Raw genomic sequence first — 18,747 nt, 5'->3', positions numbered from 1 at the left:
CAGTGTGACCAAAGTCGCCCTAAAAAAAAAGACACAATAGTCTCTACAAGCCAGAATGTTTAATAAAATTACATTTACTTTCCCTGTTGTACATGCTGGTTGAGAGAATGCCAAGAGTGTGCAAAGCTGTTATCAAGGCAAAAAGGGTGGCTACTTTGAAGAATCTCAAATATAAAACAGATTTTGATTTGTTTAACACTTTTTGGGGGGGTTACTACATGATTCCATGTGTTATTTCATCGTTTTGATGTCTTCGCTATTTTTCTACAATGTAGAAAATAGTACAAATAAAGACAAACTGAGTAGGTGTGACAAAACTTGTGACTGGTACTGCACATACACAACATGGCCAAGAAAGAAATGACTTCCTAGCGAGGGTGGTAGCATGTTGTCACTAGAGGGTCATGTTGAATAATGGGGTGCTGTGGAAAACAAATAGCCAGAAAAGAACGAGTAGAAAGTGTTTTAGGTAAGAAAGAGAAGTTTAAACTCCATCGGCATTACTTTTCAATTCGACATCTTTCTCTGAATGAAAACTCAAGAGCCCATTACGTTTTAAAATCGTCTTCTCGTCAGTAGGCTTACAGTATTGTTTTTCCTAACAGGACCAGAGAATGAAAGACAGGGCTTCATACAATCACAACTTTGTGTATGTGAGAAAAGCAGAGACGGGGAGAACAGGAGTAAAAACATCGAGCACACTATACAAGCTACTATTATCAATAAAGAAACATTCAAATCTTTGTACACAGACACACACACCACCACTTTTCCAAAAGTAAAAACATTTGTTTGAATTGAATTATAACTTAATAAAAAACATGTATAGAAAACTAAAACAACCTTATAGAAAATGTATTTAAACCCAGAATTCTAGCATGCATAAAAAAAACAAACTGGAATGACACTCTTTAGCATTGATGATATCATCAATTATGTCAAACCAGTTGTGAACTTTCATTGGTTGTTCTCACAGAAATGTACGGTATTAGAGTTCTAACTGCTTGAATAGAAATGATTGGCAGTCATATTGTGGCTCAGAAGATGAACTGCACCAAACTGTTGTCTAAGTAGCAACATTAAGCTGCCAGTCACAGTACATCTGGGTTCGAACCGAGAGGTTTAGTGGTCAGAGAAGTGGTTCTTTGCCAGAGATCACCGGCCAGCATTTCGTAGTTCACACATGGGTAAGGCTGTTACTGTGCTTGTTTTAATGTTTTACAAATGTGGCACAATCTGGTGATTTGCTATGACAGCAGACGACTTGCAGTGAGGATACAATCACATGTCCCTGGTCAGAGTGAGATGGGTGGAGGACAGTGGACACAGGATAGAGACAAGGCAAGTCCATTCAAAACAGCTTCATGGAACAACAGGTTATTCAGGAAAGTCAGTCTGAGAAACATTGTAAGAATGCTGTCCCAAGGCAGGAATGATTTACTCATTCAATGTTACCAAATCATGATAACTTTTGTGTAAAAAAGAAAAGGCCAGTGTAAAATTAAATGAGAGCCACATATACATGAAATAAGACTCTACAACACACAGAGTCTCAGTTACAACAAGCTCAGGAATGTAGTTCCTTTGGAAACTGATGGAGACAGTTGGCCTACAGACAAGAAACACCGTAAGGGAATTTTACAGTGTCATAAAACATGGTCAAGGCATCCATTTTCTGTCTTTGGAAGATCGTAGCTTCATCCCATTCTGTTAACATCCATGACAATGGTTCAATAGGAGAGTACATGATGATCTAGCACCCTGCGTATCCCAGTAGGATCAGGGGCCTCCACTGACCCCCCTTCACACAGAGGTCTCCGACTGCAGCCTCATCACAAACTTGTGGCTCTTGGGGTCGATAAACTCCTCACCGATACGCAGGAAGGGGAGGGGCTGCACTGTGACGACAAGGGAGAAGTCGAGGCGGCGCAGAGAGAAGACCAGACCCTGACGCAGGGCAGAGGTTACCGGCTCCTCGCTCACTAGAGTCCACTGGCGCCCCCTGCCAGTCTCACGCTGGTACTGCATGGTAGGGCCTGGGCTCACGTAACGCTCCAGGAATGCCTGGACAGACAAAATAAAATACAGCCTTTCAAAATCAACCTGAATGAGGAAGACATGTGAATGGGTACAGAGAAGATGAGTAGTTGTGTACAAGTTAGAATTTGAATTCAAGATCTGATCAAATGCATGCTATTTATTAGGGCTGGGAGGATACCAGTATAGCGATGCACTTGAGTATTGTGGCAAGGAGAGCGGATTTGACTTCTTTAGGACAGTCCTAATGTTTGAAAACAAATACAATTATGCTGTCATCCAGTCACATGTATTTATTTTCCAAGCTGTGGCAGACAATATTTTACTTTTAGCAGGTTTTTAAAACCAAACTGTTTCGCGTTTTAAATTTTGTCATGGTAAAAAAATAAATTGCAACACTGGTATCGTCCCGGCCCTACTATTTATCCCAAAAGCCGTTCTAATATTTTACCCAGAGTCACACTATTTTAGCATGATATATTATAGACTCCAAGAGAACATGATCAATTCTGCTCACCTTGGGGGTCATGTTGTGGGTGATACAGAACTGCAGGTGTGTGAGGATGCTCTCCATGCTGTGATAGGGCTGCTGGCGCGTGGTCCTCAGGTACTTCTGCATGGCCCGCGCCATGGGGGCGAAGATGGCCTGAGCCGCCTCCCGGGGGTCCATCACCTCACGGGGGTGTTTGTGGGACGAGACTGCGGGGTCATCATCCTGGAGACGCTTGATGTGGGTGAAGGCCTCTTCCACCGCCACTACCAACCTGGACAGCGCCACAATAAATCATTATGATCAGTGTTAGTGTTATTATTACCATCAGCAACAGCACTATGATACAGGAGAACTCAATGGGCAGTGGCATCAGTCATCATAACTGTGCCTGAAATACACTATGAAAGGGACTGGTTATCCCCCAGCAACGTACATAGCAACAAGACTGACTGGAGACAAACAGAACAGGGACATTAACAGGGTTCTTCTTTCCCTAATCACTTTAAAAAGCATATTAGACATGTATAGGGAGACAGGATGTTGTCGGTCTTACCTGGCCTTGCGCTTGCGGCACCTGCGGTCCATCTCGGCCTCCTCGTAGTAGTACTCGTTGTGGGAGTTGTCTCTCCTGCGGGCCGCAGCAGCGATCATGGCCCGGGACTGACTGGTGGAGTTATTGGTGCTGTTCTCTGTAGATCAATACATCAGCCAGTTGGATGAGTGGGTGGACAAATGACTAGATGGGTGGATTGATGGACAGCTGAATGGAAAGATACTGTAAGGTAGAGAGATAAGGGGGGGGGGGGGGGGGTGGGGGGGGGGGGGGTGTAGAATGCTGTTTACCGTCCAGTGAGTAGACTTTGAATCCAGACATCTTCTTGGAGAGGATGGACTTGGGCAGGTTGAGCAGGGCAGGGTTGTAGACTGGGAAGTCCCTGTAGTACTGATCCAGCACCCACACTGCTGCCCTCTGGATACTGGAACACACAAGCATCTTCAATACTATCAACATCGCAATGAGGCTACGTGAACAGCACAGTGCACACACACAGACGAACACGTAACACACTGACCTGAGGTGGCCGACGTTGTAGAAGCGACTAGCTCCGTCGGTGGTGCGCACCACCTTGAGGCAGAAGGCAGGCTGCAGGTGTCTGACCTCCAGCAGCACCAGGGCCAGGTACTGGATGAAGAGCAGCGCGTCCACCAGTGATGCAGCATACTCCACGATGCCCCTGTAGTCCCTCTCCCGGGGCTCCAGCACGCGCACACCGTAGAACAGCCAATAGGACGCCACGAACAGGAACACCAGCACCATGAGCAGGCAGCGGAAGACGAAGAAGCGGGGCAGGGTGGCGCGCGGCGGGTGCAGGAACAGCGCCCAGGAGGAGATGAGGAGCACCAGGAGCTTGAAGGCCAGGGAGACGTAGAGACCCTCGCAGGGCGTGCCGCAGGGCTCCAGGGCCTCACGCCACAGCAGCTGGGGGAGGACAAGGAAGGCCAGGGGGGTGAACAGAGCGAACAGGCCCAGGCAGCCGCCCAGCACGGGCCCCAGGAAGCGCTTGCATTCCAGAGGAGACGATTCCTCCAGCTCCTTGGAGACGCGCGTCAGGTCCTCGTTGGACACACTGTGTTCTGATGTGCCTGTGACCACGGTGGTGGTCTCGCCCCAGTTGTCATCCTGCAGACAGGGACAGAGACAGGACATCAGGTAAACGCGGAGGAGAGATTGGAGGGGGGGGATTTATAGCGATATAAAAGGATAGAGAGGTTGTGATTTGGACGGGTAGGGAAGATTATTAACGGGACCTGACGTTTTTCTGACCGCATAACCTGATCCTGGTTCAGTCACAAGGTCAGGAAAAAACAATGTCCCTATTATGAGAGAAATAAATACGGAGATGTAGAGGATTTGAAGAGGAGACTGTTGTGATTCTAACCCGGTCATCGCCCCGGGTCGACTCTGCGTCTAATAGCGACTCCCCGGGGGCCTGGATGGTGACAGACTTGTCCCCACGGCTGCTGCCATCTCTGCTCTTGGAGCGATGTCTGTCCCGCCGATCCCTGGATAAAAGAAACGGGACAGCCACACAGTTATGTCCAGCGTGTTAAGCCTCTGTCATTGCGTAACCGAGGCCCGGGGGTACATGTGTTTTGTGTGTGCTTGCTCATCAATGTGCCCATCGACTAATGGATCGATGTGTGTGCATATTACAAATGCGTTTGAGCCAAGTGTTTCACTAAAACATTTGTGGAACGACAGTTTCAAATGTACTTGCTCACTTGTGCGTTTTTTGTTAACTGACTGACCCTCTGGTACCTGTGCTTGCGGGAACTGCGAGAGTGAGACGACTTGTAGGAGTAGCCTGAGTACTGTGACTCGTTGTCCATGTCTCGGGTCGGTGGACAGGGTTGACAGGCCCCTCTCCCCCCGCCCCTCGTTCCCTGACTCTTCCCAGCTGGCTCTTGAGCTCGGAGATGGACTTGGTGGACAGGGCCAGAGGCAGCTTCAGCAGCTCAACCTTACTCCTGAGAGAATCTATCCTGGAGGCCAGAGGACAGGGAGAAGAGCCCACCAGACAGATGGAATCGGGGAAACAATGGACTAGAAAAAGGAGGGTAGGAAGAAGAGAAGACAGACTAGACAGGGGGTGTGAAAAGATAAGATTATGAGTAGGATGGGGGGGCGGGTTGAAGTGGACAGGCCCTGAAATAAAGAGAAGGGAATTAGTGACAAAAACAAACTCCTATCCCGAATCTGGTGTTTAAATCCAACCCAATTTCATTTTACATTTCATTTTTTGTCATTTAGCTGATGCTCTTATTCAGAGCAACTTACAGTTAGTGCATTCATCTTAAAATAGCTAGGTGGGACAACCACATGTCTCGGTCATAGTAAGTACATTTTTCCTCAAAGTAGCAATCAGCACAGTCAATGCTAGTGGGGAGAAGGTGGGGGCTTGTTCTGTGGGATTTTTTTATTACCTTTATTTAAATCAGGTAAGAACAATTGAGGTTAATAACCTATTTTAGGGGAGCGACCTGACAATGAGGCAAAACAGGGAAATAGCAGCATGTGCATCAAATATTAGCAAAAAATACATAAATACACACAAAAGTGTCATAAGTTCAGAGGGAAGCTGGTTCCACCATTGGGGTGCCAGGACAGAGAGGAGCTTTGACTGGGCTGAGTGGGAGCTGCCCTCCCTTAGGGGTGGGTGGGTCAAGAGAGCAGAGGTGGCAGAATAGGGTACTGGGGGTTTGGGGTGTAGGGCATAGCCTGAAAGTGTTTGTGGGTATTTGACCCTGACCGTCTGCGCAACTGAAGACATGTTAGCTCTCGGGTTAAATACAAGCTTTTAGATCTCAGGCAGGGTTGGCCCTCAAGTAGTTCTACAGACAACAAGTCTGCAGTGATGCCGAGGTCCAGGAAAGCTTACAGATCTGATACAATGGAGTCATATTGGGTTACTGTGTTTTCACAAACTTGTTTGCCCTCGCCCCCTCTTTCCCTATCTCACATTCCCTCTTGGTCTCCCTTGGCCCCCTGGGTAACAGGGCCTCTCCGCTGCTGGTGATGATGAAAATAGGGTGCTCAGATGGAGGGAATTGGAGATTGACCTTACACCACCCTCTCCTACCCCGAGAAACTGTATTGGCTCACCATGTTAATTGGACAGTTTGATTTGTCACATATGGGGCAATAGTCAGTCATGGCCATGCATGCAGGGCATTACGTTTAACAACTAACTCCATTAAACTGCCAGTCTATTCTCAACTGTGTGTATCTGTTTGCATGCACAAGTTGACTTGAGCCTCATCTTGGGAAATGCCCCACTGTATATGCTATAAAAACTCATAGCCTTTGTACCCTCCAATGGAAATCTAAGGGCCCCAGAGCATTTGCTGAACTTCAGCTCCCATCACATGCTGTGCAGCCCTGGGAGGGTGTGGTGGATATGGAGCAAGCAGGGGCAAAAATGTATAGTCTACTCCGCCTGCATTTCAAAACCATTGTCTGATACATAATGCAAAACAGAGGGAACCCACATGCTCATTGTGGCTTGTTTGTATTCCCATGCTCTGGGATTGAGCTCCCAAAAAACAAATCCCCACAGGCTGTCTGTGATACTGGCGATATGATGAACACCTGATCCATCAACGTTTGGTCTGCTGGAGAGACAGAGTTCCCTTTTCTTATTTCAACCCTATATGTCATGTGATCCGGTCAATGAACTCGGCGACCGTGGTGATTCCACACTCACGCCGTCCTCACTTAGCCACATCATGATATCATAAAGACCTAACCAGCAGGAAGGTCTGATTTCACTATTATTAAAACAAGATCCCAGATGTCAAATACAAAGAACCAGCCCATCGGGGAGAAAAAAAAAAGAAAAAAAAACTGGGAGACCTCTTCAATGTTGTGATGCAAAACACTAGCGTAATGCATAGCACTCAGAATTAAAAAAGGTTTTACCAGGCAATGTTCATCCTGATCAGTTTTTTTCTACATGAACGATACATTGGAGATAATATATGACAACTACAAGAAATAACAGAACAACATGAAACTTCTAAAGAAGCCAGGCCTGGTATTTATAGCAATTTTGAAAAGGCCTTTGATAAAGTAAGACTGGATTTTATATATATAAATGCCTGGATTTTTTTCATTTCAGTGAGTCTCTTATTCAATGGGTACAAGTAATGTATAGTAATCCCAGATGTAAAATAGTAAATACTTCTGAGAGTTTTGAACCGTCTCGAGGAGTTAAACATAGAGTGCCCACTGTCACCATATGAATTCGCTATAGCCATGGAAACGCTAGCTATTAAAAGCAGATCAAATAACAGAGGATTAGAAATCCAGGGCTTGAAAATAAAAAGGTGTCCATGTATGCCGAAGAATATGAACTGGGTGGGCTGAGATTAAATAGAAAAGCACTAAACCTCGAAAAGCTTTACTTACACAAAAGTTTTACTTTAATTCAAAATGGTTCTCAAGTAGATTATCCCTCGTTTAAAAATTGCCTCTGGGTTTTCTCTCAACCAGCTTCATGAGGTAGTCACCTGGAATGCAGAAGAGGACTGGCCATCCCACATATGCTCTCTCTAATTCTCTCTTTCTTTCTCTCTCTCGGAGGACCTGAGCCCTAGGACCATGCCCCAGGAATACCTGACATGATGACTCCTTGATGTCCCCAGTCCACCTGACTCTGCTGCTGCTCCAGTTTCAACTGTTCTGCCTTATTATTATTCGACCATGCTGGTCATTTATGAACATTTGAACATCTTGACCATGTTTTGTTATAATCTCCACCCGGCACAGCCAGAAGAGGACTGGCCACCCCACATAGCCTGGTTCCTCTCTAGGTTTCTTCCTAGGTTTTGGCCTTGCTAGGGAGTTTTTCCTAGCCACCGTGCTTCTACACCTGCATTGCTTGCTGTTTGGGGTTTTAGGCTGGGTTTCTGTACAGCACTTTGAGATATCAGCTGATGTACGAAGGGCTATATAAATAAATTTGATTTGATTTTGATTTAGCTTTTCCACAGTCTTGAAGGAGTTCCCACATATGCTGAGCACTTGTTGGCTGCTTTTCCTTCCCTCCGCGGTCCAACTCATGCCAAACCATCTCAATTGGGTTGAGGTCGGGTGATTGTGGAGGCCAGGTTATCTGATGCAGCACTCCATCGCTCTCCCGCTTGATCAAATAGCACTTACACAGCCTGGAGGCGTGTTGGGTCATTGCCCTGTTGAAAAACAAATGATAGTCCCACTAAGCGCAAACCAGATGGGATGGCGCATCGCTGCAGAATGCTGTGGTAAGCATGCTGGTTAAGTGTGCCTTGAATTCTAAATAAAATCACCAGCAAACCACGCTCATACATCACACCTCCATGTTCCACGGTGGGAACCACACATGCGGATATCATCCGTTCACCTACATCTCACAAAGACACGGTGGTTGGAACCAAAAATCTCAAATTTGGACTAATCAGACCAAAGGACAGATTTCCACCAGTCTAATGTCCATTGCTCGTGTTTCTTGGCCCAAGCAAGACTTCTTCTTATTGGGGTCCTTGAGTAGTGGTTTCATTGCAGCGAGTCGACCATGAAGGCCTGACTTACGCAGTCTCCTCTGAACAGCTGATGTTAAGATGTGTCTGTTACTTGAACTCTGTGTAGCACTTATTTGGGCTGCAATTTCTTAGCCTGGTAACTCTAATGAACTTTGGGTCTTCCCTTCTTGTGGAGGTCCTCATGAGAGCCAGTTATCATAGCGCTTGATGGTTTTTGCGACTGCACTTGAAGAAACGTTCAAAGTTCTTGGCATTTTCTGGATTGACTGACCATGTTTTAAAGTAATGATGGACTGTCATTTCTCTTTGCTTATTTGTGCTGTTCTTGTCATAATATGGATTTGGTCTGTTACCAAATAGGGCTATCTTCTGTATACCACCCTACCTTGTCAGAACATAACTAATTGTCTCAAAACTCATTAAGGAAAGAAATTCCACAAATTAACTTTAAACAAGGCACACCTGTTAATTGAAATGCATTCCAGGTGACTACCTCATGAAGCTGGTTGAGAAAATGCCAAGAGTGTGCAAAACTGTCATCAAGGCCAAGGGTGGCTACTTTGAAGGATCTCAAAAATGAAAAATTGTTGATTTGTTAAACACTTTTTTGGTTACTACATGATTCCATATGTGTTATTTCAGAGTTTTGATGTTTTCACTATTATTTTTCAATGTGTGTCCCAATGGCACGTTGTGTTAGATAAACCTGGATTATCATTTTAAAAGGCTAATTAATCATTAGAAAACCCTTTTGCAATTATGTTAGCTGAACAGCTGAAAACTGTTGTTCTGATTAAAGAAGCAATACAACTGGCCTTCTTTAGACTAGTTGAGTTTCTGGAGCATCAGCATTTGTGGGTTCGATTACAGGTTCAAAATTGCCAGAAACAAAGCACTTTCTTCTGAAACTCATCAGTCTATTCTTCAACAATGAAGAGGCGACTCTAGGATGCTGGCCTTCTAGGCAGAGTTGCAAAGAAAAAGCCATATCTCAGACTGGCCAATAAAAAGAAAAGACTAAAATAAAATGGGCAAAAGAACATAAACATTGGACAGAGGAAGATTGTAAAAAAAAGTGATATGGACAGACAAATCTAAGTTTGAGGTGTTCTGATCAAAAAGAAGAACATTAGTGAGACGCAGAAAAAATGAAAAGATGCTGGAGAAGTGCTTGACGCCATCTGTCAAGCATGGTGGAGGCAATGTGACGGTCTGGGGGTGCTTTGGTGGTGGTAAAGTTGGAGATTTGTACAGTGTAAAAGGGATCTTGAAGAAGGAAGGCTATCGCTCCATTTTGCAACGCCATGCCATACCCTGTGGATGGCACATAATTGGAGTCAATTTCCTCCTACAACAGGACAATGACCCAAAGCACAGCTCCAAACTATGCAATAACTATTTAGGGAAGAAGCAGTCAGCTGGTATTCTGTCTATAATGGAGTGGCCCGCACAGTCACCGGATCTCAACCCTATTGAGCTGTTGTGGGTGCAACTTGACCGTATGGTACGTAAGAAGTGCCCATCAAGCCAACCAAATTGTGAGAGGAGCTTCAGGGAGCATGGAATGACTAGAACGCCAATGGTCTGCAAGGCTGTAATTGCTGCAAATGGAGGATTCTTTGACAAAAGCTAAGTTTGAAGGACACAATTATTATTTCAATTAAAAATCATTATTTATAACTTTGTCAACGTCTTGACTATATTTCCTATTCATTTTGCAACTCATTTCATGTATGGTTTCATGGACATTTCTAAGTGACCCCGAACTTTTGAACGGTAGTGTGTGTACTAGAGGTCGACCGATTATGATTTTTCAACGCCGATTTTTTACATTTATTTGTACTAATGACAATTACAGCAATACTGAATGAACACTTATTTTAACTTAATATAATACATCAATAAAATCAATTTAGCCTCAAATAAATAATGAAACATGTTCAATTTGGTTTAAATAATGCAAAAACAAAGTGTGGGAGAAGAAAGTAAAAGTGCAATATGTGCCATGTAAGAAAGCTAACGTTTAAGTTCCTTGCTCAGAACATATGAAAGCTCGTGGTTCCTTTTAACATGAGTCTTCAATATTCCCAGGTAAGAAGTTTTAGGTTGTAGTTAATTATAGGAATTATAGGACTATTTCTCTCTATACCATTTGTATTTCATTAACCTTTGACTATTGGATGTTCTTATAGGCACTTTCGTATTGCCAGTGTAACAGTATAGCTCCCGTCCCTCTCCTCACTGGGCTCGAACCAGGAACACAACGACAACAGCCACCCTCGAAGCAGCGTTACCCATGCAAAGCAAGGGGAACAACTACTCCAAGTCTCAGAGCGAGTGACGTTTGAAACGCTATTAGCGTGCACCCCGCTAACTAGCTAGCCATTTCACATCGGTTACACAAGCCTAATCTCGGGAGTTGATAGACTTGAAGTCATAAACAGCGCAATGCTTGACGCACAACGAAGAACTGCTGGCAAAAGGCACGAAAGTGCTGTTTGAATGAATGCTTACGAGCCTGCTGCTGCCTACCACCGCTCAGTCAGACTGCTCTATCTAATCATAGACTTAGTTATAACATAATAACACACAGAAATACGAGCTTTAGGTCATTAATATGGTAAAATCTGGAAACTATAAATCTCGAAAACAAGCTGTTTATTCTTTCAGTGAAATACGGAACCGTTCCGTATTTTATCTAAGGGGTGGCATCCATTAGTCTAAATATTCCTGTTACATTGCACAACCTTCAATGTTATGTCATAATTACGTAAAATTCTGGCAAATTAGGCGGCCCAAACTGTTGCATATACACCGACTCTGCGTGCAATGAATGCAAGAGAAGTGACAATTTCACCTGGTTAATATTGCCTGCTAACCTGGATTTCTTTTAGCTAAATATGCAGGTTTAAAAATATATACTTCTGTGTATTGATTTTAAGAAAGGCATTGATGTTCATGGTTAGGTACACATTGGAGCAACGATACGCACCACATCAATTATATGCAACGCAGGACATGCTAGATAAACTAGTAATATCATCAACCATGTGTAGTTAAATAATGATTATGATTAATTGATTGTTTTTATAAGATACGTTTAATGCTAGCTAGCAACTTACCTTGGCTTCTTACAGCATTCGCGTAACAGGCATGCTCCTCGTGGAGTGCAATGAGAGGCAGGTGGTTAGAGCGTTGGACTAGTTAACTGTAAGGTTGCAAGATTGAATCCCCCGAGCTGACAAGGTAAAAATCTGTCGTTCTGCCCCCGAACGAGGCAGTTAACCCAAAGTTCCTAGGCTGTCATTGAAAATAAGAATGTGTCCTTAACTGACTTGCCTAGTTAAATAAAGGTGTAAACAAAAATTGGGGACAAATCAGTGTCCAAAATAACGATTTCCGATTGTTATGAAAACTTGAAAATCGGGCCCTAATTAATCGGCCATTCCGATTAATCGGTCGACCTCTAGTGTGTACAGTTGTGGCCAAATGAATTTCCACAAATGTTTGCTGCTTCGGTGTCTTTAGATATTTTTGTCAGATGTTACTATGGAATATTGAAGTATAATTACAAGCATTTCGTAAGTGTCGAAGGCTTTTATTGACAATTACATGAAGTTGATGCAAAGAGTCAATGGCAGCCCATTCTTGCATAATCAATGCTTGGAGTTTGTCAGAATTTGTGGGTTTTTGTTTGACCACAAGTTCTCAACGGGATTAAGGTCTGGGGAGTTTCCCGGCCATGGACCCAAAATATCGATATTTTGTTCCCCGAGCCACTTAGTTATCACTTTTGCCTTAAGGCAAGGTGCTCCATCATGCTGGAAAATACATTGTTCGTCACCAAACTGTTCCTGGATGGTTGGGAGAAGTTACTCTCGGAGGATGTGTTGGTACCATTCTTTATTCATGGCTGTGTTCTGAGACAAAATTGTGAGTGAGCCCACTCCCTTGGCTGAGAAGCAACCCCACACATGAATGGTCTCAGGATGCTTTACTGTTGGCATGACACAGGATTGATGGTAGCGCTCAACTTGTCTTCTCCGGACTAGCTTTTTCCCGGATGCCCCAAACAATCGGAAAGGGGATTCATCAGAGAAAATGACTTTACCCCCAGTCCTCAGCAGTCCAATCCTTGTACCCTTTGCAGAATATCAGTCTGTCCCTGATGTTTTTCCTGGAGAGAAGTGGCTTCTTTGCTGCCCTTCTTGACACCAGGACATCCTCCAAAAGTCTTCGCCTCACTGTGCATGCAGAAGCACTCACACCTGCCTGCTGCCATTCCTGAGCAAGCTCTGTACTGGTGGTGCCCTGATCCCGCAGCTTAATCAAATTTAGGAGATGGTCCAGGCGCTTTCTGGACTTTCTTGGGCGCCCTGAATTCTTCTTCACAACAATTGAACCGTTCTCCTTGAAGTTCTTGATGATCCGATAAATGGTTGATTTAGGTGCAATCTTACTGGCAGCAATATCCTTGCCTGTGAAGCCCTTTTGTGCAAAGCAATGATGACGGTATTTGATTCCTTGCAGGTAACCATGGTTGGCAAAGGAAGAACAATGATTCCAAGCACCACTCTCCTTTTGAAGCTTCCAGTCTGTTATTCGAACTCAATCAGCATGACAGAGTGATCGCCAGCCTTGTCCTCATCAACACTCACACCTGTGTTAACGAGAGAATCACTGACATGATGTCAGCTGGTCCTTTTGTGGCAGGGCTGAAATGCAGTGGAAATGTATTCGCAAAGAGGGACTTTGCAATTAAATGCAATTCATCTGATCACTCTTCATAACATGCTGGAGTATATGCAAATTGCCATCATACAAACTGAGTCAGCAGACTTTGTGAAAATTCATATTTGTGTCATTCTCAAAACTTTTGGCCACGGCTGTATATAAGACCTAGCCATACCAATCTAAACAAACATAGATGGCACCATAGTAAATGGGTGGTAACCATGAATGGGTGGTAACCAACCCCAGTGTAGCTCCCTGTAAACAAGCGTAACGGTAGGGCCATTATCTTCTGGCAAATCTAATCCATATAGTGTAGATAGGGAAAATATGCAAACATCTGCCAAGTATACTGGCATCTATCAGATTCATCTGCCAGTGCTCGTAGAAAATTCATACACAAGCAAGCCCATTACCCACTCGGGCCCCTTGAGTAACTACCTCAAATGAAAGTCAAATGATATATCCAAATCAACCTCTGTCACTTGTAGAAGTCTAATCTGGCCCTGTTGTCAGGGATTTGAGATAATGACCCAGTCAGATAAGCCAATGCCAAAGGCAGGGCTTGCCTGACAGTGCATAAACTATCATGCACGCCTCGTTGCCCCACAGTGAGCATCACAGATGCCTTTACCTTTTCTGAGTACACATCTCTCTCTCTCTTCACATGGCTCTAACAATTACTAGCCTAATATAATGACAACATCTCCTTCCTCTCGTCCAAATCTTAATGGGTTAATGGAGCTTGGTAAATATAAACAGAGGAAGTGATATACCTCTAACTACATGCCCACACAGAAATACAATTTAAAGCCATTGGACAAATCAACGTTTCTACATTTCATGAAATCCAAACTTTCACCAGCTGTTTGAGGGAGGGGAAAAGTCCAAACAACTGATTGTGGCAATGCGGTATGTAACTTCATGTATGAGTAATATGAAGCCAAAAGACTGCAACTGTGAAAATAAACATGTACAGCCCAGTACAGTGGTAGAGAGTTAGTGAGTATGAGGGGGCCACACACACCACCCCCACCCACCTACTGCTAACTGCAGTGACAACAGAAAATCCAGCGAAAAACAGACAACTGCACTCTCAACCTTTGTGCCCAGTGCTCCTATGAAGTGGAGCAGGTGTGTGTACAATGTAAACGATGAGGTGTGGCCAAATCAACATACAGTCTATGGACTGGACAAAGCAGGCTTGTTACAACATTGTTACCAGAGGGGCAAGACAGTTTACCGTTCAGTTGCCAATACATTTTTCTGTGACCATATCCAAGTATGGATTTGAGGTTACCACTGTCCAAAGTCTTGCCTCAATAACCACTTGTCTCTTTTGTCGTGATGTGCCCAACAATGTTTGTACCCTGTTTTGTGCTGCTGCCGTGTTGTGTTGCTACCATGCTGTTTTGTCATGTGTTGATGCCATGCTATGTTGTCATCTTAGGTCTCTCTTCATGTAGTGTTTGGTCGTGATGTGCATTTTGTCCTATATTTTTATTTAATTTATTTTTAATCTCAGCCCTCATCCCCGCAGGAGGCCTTTTGGTATGCCATCATTGTAAATAATAATTTGTTCTTAACTGACTTGCCTAGTCAAATAAAAAAGTCTAATAAATACAACTATGCCTCTAATCTAATGGGCCTGTTTATTTTGAGAGCCACAGGCAGCTGGGACAATAGCATTTGCACTGGGAACTCTACATTAGCCCTAGCAAAAGCTAATTACATGAGAAAAATAGGCATCAAATAAGCAAATAAAGATTAATATTGTAGGCAGATTGCTGTGGCAAAGTTGGTCGTTTAGGACCATTTTGATTTCATAGGCCTAACTTAACGTTTAACCTAAAACATTCAAAACTCAGTAATTGTGTAGTTTACGAAGTGAAAGCTTAACATTCGCCATAATTGGGGCTACTGTAGTAGCCTACTGTAGACATACTGTTTCACTTTAGTCTCTAGACTAGATTACAAATTTGTAACATGCATATCTGCAGTCCTTGTTAATATCTTGCTACGTTGTTACAGTGTTGCAAGTGCAACAAGGTTACAAACACGTAATTTAGCCACCAACTGAATCAGATCCACTGTAGCTAACTATATTCGTAACAAATAGTGGCATGCCTCATTTCATTACCGGTCGGTTTGGAACAGGGATTTAAATGAAGTGTATCCACAAAAGCCTGAATGAAACAATAACCTGTTACTAAATGAGCAATAACCTAGCAAACACAAAACACGTTTATCGAAGATTCAACTACGATATATACAAGTTATAAATGCCCATTTTATCCGACCTAAGCATAAATGTATCCTCCATTATGAGGGTTAGCAAACAATAGGGCGAGACTCTCCGGTCACTATCGAGCACAAATGGATGATCAGTTTTCCGTCTGCGAATCTTTTCCCCCATTTATTTTCGAAAGGGGAAGCCCTGGACGAATGGATCATGCACATTGAATTGAACACCAACCTTCGGCGAAATTTCTCACAGAGCTTGAAGCCACACGTGTCCTCTCAGCGTCTCGTTCCCATGTCGTTGGGATGAGGGTTGGCTAATTTCTCACAAATTGTTGGGACTCAGGATTCAACTCTTCGAACCACGTAGCTACGTGGCCTGGGTGAAAATAACAATAGGCCCGATCACGCCAGGGGTCCTCTCTAAACTTCCCTGCAGTTTCGGTCTGGAATGAAAACCGAGTGCGAATATAGTCTCTTCCCGACTTTTGTTTCGGAACCATGAAACCTCACCCTAGCAATATATATTGTATTCCCCCTTTACTTCAATGGTGAATTATTTCCAAACATGTTCACTATATATATCCACACAGAAAAATACGCTTTCGACCCCCCGCCCAAAAAACAGGGTATGGCTACTTATCCCCAAATATACATTCAGGTATTTTCACTTTCCTCTTTTCCCCCACGACTGACTGGTAGACAGGGTTGCCAGGTCAAGCTACAATTTTACTAAAATATCTTCTGAAAACCCACCCAGAATGCCTGGAAACTCTCCCCAAAACATCGCAGCAAGAGATGAGTTGCCACATTTAAACCCCTTTTCCATAACGTTATTCAGCAAATTTAGAAGTAATATCGATGTCATTTTTAACATGTTTTCCAACAAAATAATAATTATCGGGAGTTTAAGAATTTGTCACAAGAGAAAAGACAAATCGCCCTTATTAAACGCTCGAGATAATTTCCCATCAATGGAAGTCGATGTAACTTGTTTTGCCTGCTATGATTAAGCAATAAGGCCCGAGGAGGTGTGGTATAAGGCCAATATACCACAGCTAAGAGCTGTTCATAGCCCTTAACCATGGTATATTGGCCATATACCACAAATACCTGAGGTGCCTTATTGCTATTATAAACTAGTTACCAATGTAATTAGAATTGTAAAAAGTTAGTTTGTGTCATTCCCCTGGTATATGTCTGATATACCATGGCTTTCAACCAATCAGCATCCAGGGCTCAAACCTCCCAGATTATAATTGTAACCTCAGGGGGTGTGGTATATGGCCAATATACCACGGCTAAGGGCTGTATCCAGGCAGTCCGCGTTGCGTCGTGCATAAGAACATCCCTTAGCCATGGTATATTGGCCATATACCACACCCCTCATGCCTTATTACTTAAATAAATCATGTTTGCTCATATGCATAACTATAGATAAATCCGACAGGAGAGTTTGACTGATGAAAATTGGACAGGGGATCCCAAAATCTCTGTGTAAGAAACACTTGGACGAACTTCAAAAAACAAATGTTGGGCTATTTGCTGGCAATTGTGCTGTTATTATGTGCCAGATGTTTAAGACTACTTGTTATTAATTGACTATTTGTGAGATTGACTTGTTATTTCAATAGGCATAGGCTACTGACAAAAATCTGAGTTTATAATTGCAATTCAACTTTGCCATGGTTTGCTGAGCTAGATGCAGGTAGCCTTATAGGCCCTGATAAGCTAACATGCCGAAGTCCACAATGAAACTGACATTAAATGTGGAGAATGATACATTTGAGATAGAGCGGTGACCATGATCACAATTGATAATTTAATTAACTAAAAATGGCCATTAATAATTGCATAATAACTCAAGGCTACAACAACAAACTGAGTTATAGGCTATTTATTAAATCCATTTGCCAGCTCCAAGTAGGCTACACAAGTTGCACAAATTGATTTGCAATGACTCCAGTGATCTCATCATTTCATTATATTTATTGTATCAAATGGTAGGCTACAGTAGCCTGTAATGGCATATAAATTAAAAGCCTACTTGATGGCCAACAGATGCAATGTAGCCTATCATTCTCCACATTTAATGTACTTTTCATTGTGGACTTTCTCCTCATAAAACACGCACGTGAGGGAGTTCCATAACTTCCACTCGCTCAGCGCTCCAGACCCTAGAACTGAGCATGAGTAAAATCCTTCGCTTAATATTATCGATAAGAAAAGTCAACATTAGAATGCAGTTTACTTTAAACCACCTCTGAGCGAATTTATCTAAAGAGCCCTATTGCACCTAAAGTCGTTTTGTTACCATTATATCAGTTCTAGTGTGTTAATATGTTTTGTGGAAAAAGGGTGTCTACATAATGACCAATCTAAATAGCTTACCTACAACTTGTAAAAAGTTGTCAAGACATGCTCGTGTGCTGCTGTCTCCATGACTCAGCTGCCTCTGCTAGCACTCTCTCAACAAGTGCTCTCACTGCACACACACATATGGGTGTCACGAATCCCGCCGAAGATGGTGCCTCTTCCTGTTCGGGCGGCGCTCGGCGGTCGTCGTCGCCGGTCGTCGTCGCCGGCCTATTAGCTGCCATCGATTCCCTTTCCTTTTGTTTCTGTTTATTGGGTTTAATTGGGTACACCTGTTTTGAGTTAGTGTTGTTTGTAGGCTATTTAAGGGCACTAGGCCCGCTGGGTATTGTGCGGGCTTGTTCTCTGTTATTTTGGTGTATTAGTGTTCTCTCATTATTTTCGGGACAGTTTTAGTCCTGTGTATTTTGGATGGGTTGTTTCATGCGCCTAGTGTTGGCATGTCCATGTCTCCTCTGTCGTTTGAATAAATAGATTCACGTACGATATTACCTGCTCTCTGCGTTTGACTCCTCCACCGCACCATTTATAGAAGTCGTAACAATGGGCAGTGATTCAGGCCAGAATTCAGCCACTGAAGCTACTGATACCTCTCACCAAGTCACCTAACGCCATTAGATACCGTCATGAATAAACATGGACTGTCAATGGAGACAACTTTTTTCTAAGATGTCAAACTGCCGTGTCGGCAGTACACAGTGTCAGTTTGCTTGTAGTTTTTTAATGAAAGATCTCACCACGAATGCCTTAACTTTTACAGGTAGATGGAGCGATCTTCTGGTCAGACT

At 43.4% G+C, this 18,747-nt stretch overlaps 1 protein-coding gene across 3 annotated transcripts; it reads right to left on the bottom strand.

The window, feature by feature from the left end:
• Nucleotides 1–44: 44 nt before the first annotated feature.
• On the bottom strand, nt 45–18,091 carry LOC110508506 (vang-like protein 2). Of its 3 annotated transcripts, none has more exons than XM_090225355.1 (8): nt 17,975–18,091; nt 4,851–5,237; nt 4,471–4,594; nt 3,604–4,211; nt 3,374–3,507; nt 3,084–3,219; nt 2,555–2,801; nt 45–2,064 (listed from the first exon to the last, which is right to left on the bottom strand). In XM_090225355.1, the coding sequence occupies exons 2-8, from the start codon at nt 4,919–4,921 to the stop codon at nt 1,804–1,806; spliced, it is 1,581 nt and encodes a 526-aa protein (XP_090081481.1). In that variant the 5' UTR covers nt 4,922–5,237; nt 17,975–18,091; the 3' UTR covers nt 45–1,803. The 3 variants fall into 3 exon arrangements, with proteins under 3 accessions (XP_090081481.1, XP_021444742.1, XP_021444743.1); XM_021589067.3 differs by lacking the exon at nt 17,975–18,091 and adding an exon at nt 15,819–16,608; XM_021589068.3 differs by lacking the exon at nt 17,975–18,091 and adding an exon at nt 15,819–16,280 and having other exon boundaries at nt 4,851–5,170.
• Nucleotides 18,092–18,747: the final 656 nt, after the last annotated feature.

Source organism: Oncorhynchus mykiss, chromosome 28 (assembly GCF_057628025.1).
Source record: "Oncorhynchus mykiss isolate SJ-2025 chromosome 28, ASM5762802v1, whole genome shotgun sequence".
Lineage (NCBI taxonomy): Eukaryota > Metazoa > Chordata > Actinopteri > Salmoniformes > Salmonidae > Oncorhynchus > Oncorhynchus mykiss.
The sequence above is the reverse complement of the archived record's forward strand: the minus strand, read 5'-3'. Positions and strand labels throughout refer to the sequence as shown.